The 9442-nt window shown below is 40.6% G+C and overlaps 1 protein-coding gene across 1 annotated transcript; it reads right to left on the bottom strand.

Annotated features, from left to right (window-relative positions):
- Positions 1–4322: 4322 nt before the first annotated feature.
- LOC121387738 lies at positions 4323–8669 on the bottom strand. The gene is made up of 2 exons (XM_041518936.1): positions 8483–8669; positions 4323–8175 (listed from the first exon to the last, which is right to left on the bottom strand). Exons 1-2 carry the CDS (start codon positions 8490–8492, stop codon positions 6935–6937), a joined length of 1251 nt encoding a protein of 416 aa, XP_041374870.1. The 5' UTR covers positions 8493–8669; the 3' UTR covers positions 4323–6934.
- Positions 8670–9442: the final 773 nt, after the last annotated feature.

Raw genomic sequence — 9442 nt, forward strand, 5'->3', positions numbered from 1 at the left:
TGATTAATAAATCAATGTGCTCTAGTGGTGTCGTTACACAAAACAAACTTTAATCATCTCCTTGTTATTAATTGTACTTAAAGCTTTATCATACCGATTCTATTGCATAAATGTTTTATGGAGGGTGGGGGCTTATCCATGATACAAAGATAGCAATAAGGCTGGGTTTCCATAGACGTTCACTTTTGACGTGTTATGATTCAATTTTTTGCCATCGGTCTACAGGCTGGTAGGTACTGGGTTCGGATCCCAGTCGAGGCATGGGATTTTTTAATCCAGATACCGAATCCAAACCCTGAGTGAGTGCTCCGCAAGGCTCAATGGGTAGGTGTAAACCACTTGCACTAACAAGTGATCCATAACTGATTCAACAAAGGCCATGGTTTGTGCTATCCTGCCTGTGGGAAGCACAAATAAAAGATCCCTTGCTGCTAATCGGAAAGAGTAGCCCATGTAGTGGCGACAGCGGGTTTCCTCTCAAAATATGTGTGGTCCTTAACCATATGTTTGACGCCATATAACCGTAAATAAAATGTGTTGAGTGCGTCGTTAAATAAAACATTTCTTTCTTTCTTTGATTCAATCTTCACCATTTACGCCTGGAGGCGAGAAGTAGCCCAGCGATAAAGCGCTCGCGCCGGAAATAATTTAGTGGCTAATTGGGGCCGCTTAGCGCGATGCAAATGATGGGCAGATAAGTATGTTTCTAATAGAGGCTATTGCACGAGTTTATATTGCGCAAGAAGATATACCACGAGACCACGTACCGGTCAAGTGCTACGTTTCTTCGCAAAATAAAGGAGTACCATAAGGCCAAAACGGTACGGGTCCACAGTGTTGTATACCCTGACCACTGAATATAGTATACTTGTTACATTGTAATACAGCCCTATACACACCATTACCAATCACCAGCAATAAGAAGGTCTACATGGGGTATTGGGACATGGGGTATTGCTCCCCCAAATCACACCTCTTGTTTGTCACATTTTCGCGTAGAAGACTCCAAGACAGTGTGGTTGCCTCTCCCATGTGGGTGTCCCCCAGTATAAAATATGCCGATGTTTACTTCCAAAACAATAAAATCTAACATATTTACATTTACTTTCTAGTTATTATAACTTTCACCTAATTCTTAACATGCGATGGGGGTGGGGGGGGGGGGGGGGGGGGGGGGGGGGGGGGGGGGGGGGGAAGGGGTTTGTTTTTGTTGTGGGTTTTTTTTATCCCACTGCCCCCTTTCGGTTCTGTCCTTTGAATTCCGTCTCATTTCTTCTCGATCTGGCAACTCCTCCTATCTTTCAACTTCTTTCGCTGTCCACCTCCACATCCTAGTTCTTGTCTCTCCAACCGCGACATGTGCTTGTCTCTTGTGACTATCCGTGCCACACACCTGCCATTCCCCATCAGCTTTTAGATGTGGATTTAGTCTGACCGCTTTGGGGAGTGTTTAGTAGTTACTTCTGGCATTGTTAAGAGGCATTTGTAACCACCTACTATGCACCCCTACTACATGCGATGTTTAGTGTGTGCAGTATGCATCACCAAATACAGTTTAGTCATACATGTGTATCATAGGTACTTGATGACAGGATAATAAACTATTTCCCAATGATACTAGTACATGATACGGTGGTTACTGCATTGAGTTAGTCACTGTGATTGAAAACCCAATGTCCGATAAACATTCAGTACTATTTTTGTTTTATTTTATTTTGTTTTAACAGCACCCTATCCTAAGCATTTTGATTCGCGTTTTATTCCCAGCCAGGACGAAGTGAGGATTTTACCCCGCCCATAATGCAAATTTTAAAACACAAAACTACATAACAGAAATGTAAAAATAAGTTTAAAAAATACTTTTGCAGCTTAATGTGTATCATTATGCTTCTTGAAAAATACCGTATGACGTTGATATAATCAGGTATTAAAAACACTTTGAAAATGTAAGTTCTTTAATTACTTTGTATAATATCTACATTTGTCATTTTATTGCAACTTCATAAACCAGTTCAGAGATTTAAAATGTTTAATTAATTAAACATCAATTATTTCAAGTCAGTTTTCAAATTTATATTTTTGCGTTCAGTGTAGGGAAAACGCTTGTTAAGCCTTGCAACAATATAGGCTACGTGTTAGTGGATATCATTATTATTTTATTTTTTTTAAATAATTCTCTTCCTCTTTGACAACAGCAATATTTTCAGGGGTTTGTATGTAGGCTAGTGCGTGCTAAGAGGGTTTTTGAGGGGTGTATTGTGGTATATTGACAATATTTACATTATCCTGTCATCAAGTGCCTATGATGTGTATCTAGTCTACGACGCAACCTCCTCACGCGAGAGCTAGATCCTGCCCCTGGGGTATTTCATACAAATTTTAAAATGTCACTTTTTTATGGAATATTAAACAACATAAGCCATCACATACGTACAGGAATTTACCGAAACTCTGAGTATGATATGCCATTAAGAATACCGTGGGCGACTTCAAAATGCTGAAGTTCATACTTATAGTTTTGATTGTCAATGCGTCATACTATTATTATATTTGCCGTATGTCTGATACTGTAAAATAAAATTTATGTCATCAAAAAGTAAATGTTTTGTAAATATTAATCGCCTAAGCAAATTGTCACTCACAGTATTGTGTTCTGATGTTTTATTCTCTATGGAATAGTCCATATGTTGATACCAAGCACTGTACTGCCAAAACATTTGAAGAATATGCCCTACTAATAGACATGGTCATTGGCATAGCCATGATTGCAGTGGAGTGGAGTGTGGTCATTGACGTAGCCATGATTGCAGTGGAGTGGAGTGTGGTCATTGACGAAGCCACGATTGCAGTGGAGTGGAGTGTGGCCATTGGCGTAGCCATGATTGTAGTGGAGTGGAATGTGGGAGTGGAGCCTATACTGTCTATGACGTATTATGGGGCAATATACATATATAAAAGGTGTGGGGGTATTGAAGTGGTGTGATTTGGGGCCCTGGTTATGGTAGTGAATATGGTATGAGACGCCCACAAAACTAATTCACCAAACGTATAACCAGTGCCAAATATAGACAGGACACATGCAAATAAATCTGGAAGAATTTATCACAAATACTCATTTATACATTTGCTGAGGATGGAAAGCAACGTGATGTCACAGATGGGGAACAAGTTCTCTCTGAACTATCAAACCTGTCGCCAGCTTGCTCTCTCTCTCTCTCTCTCTCTATGCAATCATGACAAGGCATAAATGAAGGAATATGTTTATATTTAATAACACACCCAGCACAAAAACAACCCACATCGGCTTTTAGGTGTTAAATTTCATTTTATTTCTTCAAATATATTGTTTTCGTACGTACAAAATTATTTGAAGACAAAATCCAGTTTGGGCTTGTTACAAATATTAAGACGACCAGAAACACATTGAATGTACAGACACTGATATTCTAAACAAGGAAATATATTTAACATGTAAGTTTAATCGTAGAGATATTTTTATTAGTCGGAAACATCTTACAATGCAGCAAACTTAGGAATGTCCCTTTAACAATAAATAGCCTCTACCAATAATAATAATAATAATAATAATAATAAGTAATTAATAATAATAATAATAATAATAATAATAAGTAATAATAATAGATTTTAAAAATAAAATCTTTAAAAAAAAAGACAAAAATAAACGCTATGGTTAGACTATGAAGAACAGTGTATGGAGCTGTGGTAAGCAGACTGATATAATACACCGAATTATCAACACAAAACGAATGAGATATCGAATGTGCTGTATACCAGCCTGTAGACCGATGGCCTAACCACGACGCCACCGAGGCCGGTCCTTTTCTGTTGAGGACAAACTTTCAAAAAAAGTTGGAGAAGAAACTTGAAATAATTGAACGAGTTGAAGGACCTACACCATGGGTATCACCAGTAGTAATAGTTCCAAAAGACGATGGGGATATAAGACTGTGTGTGTTGAATTGAGACGAGCAAACACTGCAGTAATCCGAGAACGGCATCCTATTCCAACCTACCGGCCTCGGTGGCGCCGTGGCAGGCCATCGGTCTACAGGCTGGTAGGTACTGGGTTCGGATCCCAGTCGAGGCATGGGATTTTTTATCCACATACCGACTCCAAACCCTGAGTGAGTGCTCCGCAAGGCTCAATGGGTAGGTGTAAACCACTTGCACCGACCAGTGATCCATAACTGGTTCAACAAAGGCCATGGTTTGTGCTATCCTGCCTGTGGGAAGCGCAAATAAAAGATCCCTTGCTGCTAATCGGAAGAGTAGCCCATGTAGTGGCGACAGCGGGTTTCCTCTCAAAATCTGTGTGGTCCTTAACCATATGTCTGACGCCATATAACCGTAAATAAAATGTGTTGAGTGCGTCGTTAAATAAAACACTTCTTTCTTTCCTATTCCAACCGTAGACGAAGTTTTGCAAGAAATGAATCAAAGCAAAATCTTCACTAAACTGGACATAACGTGGGCTTACCATCAGATCGAGTTAAGTCCAGAGTCAAGGGAGATAAAAACATTTGCTACACATCAGGGTCTCTGTCGGTATCGGCGGTTAACGTTTGGCATTAGCTGTGCACTAGAGATCTATCAACGTGTTTTGCAACATGCACATCAAGATTGTGAAGGTGTTAGCAATTTCTTGAATGATGCTTCAACGGTAGAAGAACACAACTGTTAAGTCGAAATAGCGTTACAGAAATTTCGAGAATTGGGACTGACTTTGAATTTAGAAAAATGTCGGTTCAGCATGTCAAAACTGACATACATGGTTCATGAATTGTCATCCCGAGGAATTGGACCAACTGATGAAAAAGTGAAAGCAGTTTTAGAAGCTAGAAAACCAGAGACTGTTAGTGAGGTTCGCAGTTTCTTGGGACTGGCCGATTTCAGTGGGAAGTTCATTCCACATCTGGCGACTGTGTCTGAGACATTATGTAGATTAAAGTCAAGAGAAAATGACACTTTTCTGTGTGGGGTAACGAAGAAGCTCAAAGTTTCCAGAAATTGAAACAGCGATTAGCAAATGCAGAAAATTGGGATATTATGACCAGAATGCATTTACACAAGTAATTGCAGATGCTAGTCCTGTCAGTTTGGTTGTGGTGTTAATTCAGGAACAAAACGGGGAGAAAAGAGTGATCAGTTATGCGAGTCGGAGTTTGTCAGATGTTGAGCGAAGGTATTCTCAGACAGAACACAAGAAGCCTTAGCACTGGTATGGACATGTGAGAGGTTCCATACTTATCTTTATGGATTGACATTTGAACTGTTGACTGATCACAAACCGTTAGAATTCATTTACTCTACTAAATCCAAACCAAGTGCACGTGTTGAAAGATGGGTTCTTCGTCTGCAGCCATACACATTCAAAGTGCGATAAATTCCAGGAAATGTTATCATTGCAGATTCGTTGTCACGATTTACAAACAAATCAGTACCATAGAAGGATAATACGGCAGAGGACTATATTTGATTCGTTGCAGAAAACTCAACACCGAATAGTGTTCCAATTGGTCTCGTAGAACGAGAAAAGTCTGTTGATCCGGAGATGATAAAATTATGAGAGTATTCAAACCGGAATTTGGACCAATACACCTGAGGGATATAAACAGGTGAGAACTGAACTGACAGTACTTGGACAATTGATTCTGCGAGGATCAAGGATTGTAATTGCAAGAAAATTGCGGAAACAAGTGGTACATCTTGCGCACGAGGGACACCAGGGGATAGTCAAATCTAAGCAAAGATTAAGAAGTAAAGTATGGTGGCCAACTGCTGACCAAGATATAGAGTACAAGTCGAGATCATGCCACGGGTGTCAACTAGTTAGTCAACCATCACCTCGGGTGTCAACTAGTTAGTCAACCATCACCTCGGGTGTCAACTAGTTAGTCAACCATCACCTCCTGAACCTATAAAGTCGACGATGTTGCCGTCCGGACCTTGGAAAGTATTAGCAGCATATTTACTTGGACCATTACCATATAGTAGTTAAATATTTGTAGTAGTGGACTACTATAGTCGGTTTTTCGAGATAGACATTTTGAAAACAATAATTTCAGAGAAACTGATTGAAAGCCTTGAACGGATGTTTTGTACACATGGTTATCCAAAACAAACTTTCAACGCAGTTTGCGAATATTCCATACGATGTAATTGATAGACGTGGCAGTCGAATAACGGTAAAAATCACCAGAAGGAGTACAGTACAAACGCAATATTTCACATGTTCGCAAGTATTGCGAAGACCCAGATAGAGTTCACCAAGATGGAAATCAACCAGAAGTTTACATTACATCTTATGATGATGAGAATGGTGTTTTGGGTTACTGAATCGGATGTAATTCAAGAAAACCAGGTTACAGTGATATCGCCTAGACCTCAACGAGAAAAGCAGCTACCAAAATACTTGAAAGAATACAAGTGAACTTAACAATTGGGAGACGTGGGAGGAATGTAGTGTATTGCAGTCCGAGTCCGTGTTACTACTGGCAGTCTGTTCCGAGTTTTAGCGAGTTAGGTTCTGATCTCATGATATAATGTAATGATCTTCCTCTTCTGGAATACACTTTCGCGAGTTAAATCTCGTGTTTGTGGTTTATGGTTAAATCCAGTTTAATTCAGTTAATAGATATAACAGTAACTAAAAGTGTTAACCCTTTACTTGCTATCCCATCTATGTTATGATTTAAGTCATACATGTATATTTTGCCATGGAAGATTAAACACTTTTATCTGACCTCTACGTTCCGCGACAAACAGTCTGTTTTTGTGGTAGTCGTAATACACCCCGTCGGGACTACTTAATTCGTCATCCGGCGTAATAATATCTGCTACAAATCGGCCCAGTGACGTCAGCTGGACTATTTTGTGACGTCTGTAGTCTGCAACGAACACGCCACCGTCTCTGTCACAGCTCACGCCAGTCGGATGTTTGAGCACGTGACCCTGACCCGCATACCCCGTGTCTTCGAATGGGTACGTCCATTTCACCTTGCCCGACAGACTGACGCAAATCAGTTTCATGCATGACGTCATTTCGCCATCTAGCATAGCGAAAGGCTTTGTCGACGATGATTAACTCCTTGTTTGGTGTTACCGTGAGATACGTCGGGCGCGTTAAAATAGGTCCGTGTGCGCAGACAGACGATATCACGTGTCCGGAGGAATCCACGACATCCACTGTTGGAACGTGTTCCCAGGGGGCGCTAGCTGCCAGCTTGGTCTCCGTTATGCTTGCCAAGTAATGATATTTCTTCTGCGTGATCACGTGGTAGTTATACTTTAGTTCAGGGGTCACGCTTAGAAACAGTATTTTCTTTGCATCCGGAATCGCTACAGCAACGCCACTTAGTGTCGACCTAGTGATTCCTTTGGGAAAGTCATTGAGATGAAAACAGCTGTGCCTGTAGTGGTCGGTCTTATAGAAGAAGCATTTGACGGATTTGTTCATGTGATCGCCAACGACTATTGCCGACCCCCAGACGGTCTCAGCGACTGTGATATCCGTGAGGTATGGAAGATACTTGTCCTCTCTGAGTCTCGCACAAATTGACCGATCCAGCTCCCAACGCACCGTCGGATCCCGAAGACAATCAACGGACACGAATTTGTAAGCGCCTTTATTCCAGTCCCTTCTCAGAACCCGATATCCTTGTCCCAGCCCGCCTATGACGGGCTCCCTTGCTATGTCGTATTGTAACCATTTGCAGTTGTGTGGATACAACTGTCTGGGGCTTTCGTCGTCCGAATCGTCGTAGTAAGGTATTGGTTTCTGACGAGCATCGTCCCTTTTGCGATAGGTTGCATCTGCGTGATACGGGTACAGTGATTCGGGTGGTGGTTTTTTTTTCGCTATTTCCGGTTCTCTTGCTGTAACCGGATACACTTTTCCGACTTCTTCCGGTTCTCTTGCTGTAACCGGATACACTTTTCCGACTTCTTCCGGTTGTCTTGCCGTAACCGGATGTACATTTCTTGCACCTGCTTGTTGTCTCCCTTCCCGTGGTTGTCTGGCTGTAACCGGATCTAACTGGATTGTGTCTGGATCAATCTGGTTCGTGGGTGTGCTCTGGTTAACTGGTTCCACGTAACGTATGTTGTCTTTGACTCGAGGTTTGGACTGAGGATGTGCTGCTGTAGTCGAAAGTGCTGAAAGGGTTAAAATATGTGCTATTTCAAACGTGCGTATTAACGTTTGCTTTCAAATGGTAACTGCCACTTTAACAATCTAATTAATTACTATTACCTGTGGATCTAACAGCACCCCGTTGGAGCTCATGTCTAGTTGACCTTTCATTCGACCAATCAAAACCTTACTTGCAAAATCATGCCAGTGATTTGAAAAGAATTTGAAAACGGGGGGGGGGGGGGGGGTGGTGAGAGAGAGGGGGGTGAGTGAGTGACATAAAAAAAAAAAAAAAACACTATGGAAAGATAAATAATTTTTAAGACAAACCTTTTCCCATTAGTAATAAATTTTAACGCTTCAGATTGGATTTCTTCATCTGCAACATGATCAGTGTTCCGGCATTTCTTTTCTAGGTGCAGCTTTATTTTCTCTTTTGTTGTACACAGCATAATTCTGTTTCTGAAAGTTGAAATACCAGCATTATTTAACTGTCGCCGATCTCTCTCTCTCTCTCTCTCTCTCTCTCTCTCTCTCTCTCTCTCTCTCTCTCTCTCTCTCTCTCTCTCTCTCTCTCTCCACACACACACCCCTCTCACCCCGTTCTGTCTCTCTATCCCTGTCTCTTTTTCTGTCGCACAACCATCTCGCCCATTTCTGTCTCTGTTTTTGTCTCACTATCACACTCTCTCTCTCTCTCTCTCTCTCTCTCTCTCTCTCTCTCTCTCTCTCTCTCTCTCTCTCTCTCTCTCTCTCTCTCTCTCTCTCTCTCTCTGTCTCTGTCTCTGTCTCTTGCTGTCTCTTTCTCTGGAAGTATGCTGAATATATTAAAATAATCGGCTTTATTTACCATAAGTACATTTTACTAAACCTAAAAGTAATTACGAAGCCTGGTCTGTTTATACATATAATTATATAGATTTAATGGGACGTTGAACACATAATAGGTTAGAAAACTTTTAATTGGTTGTGACATCGTAGCCAGGGGAGGTATTTGCAGCTATAAACAACAAGAAAAAAGGTTCTGCAACCCTAAACCGATTGCAGTTATAAAATATAAACTGGAGTCGAATTAATTTTTTTCAGAGCTACTAGCTGAGGATTCCTATAGAATGATTTTTTTTTTAATTTACATGATTAAATTTTTTTTTTTTTAAATAATTCTAAAATATTTTAATTCCATAATGAAGGAAATATTTTATTTAACGACGCACTCAACATATTGTGTTTACGGTTATATGGCGTCAGACATGGTTAAGGACCACACAGATATATATATATATATATCTA

This window comes from Gigantopelta aegis, chromosome 13 (genome assembly GCF_016097555.1).
Source record: "Gigantopelta aegis isolate Gae_Host chromosome 13, Gae_host_genome, whole genome shotgun sequence".
NCBI lineage: Eukaryota > Metazoa > Mollusca > Gastropoda > Neomphalida > Peltospiridae > Gigantopelta > Gigantopelta aegis.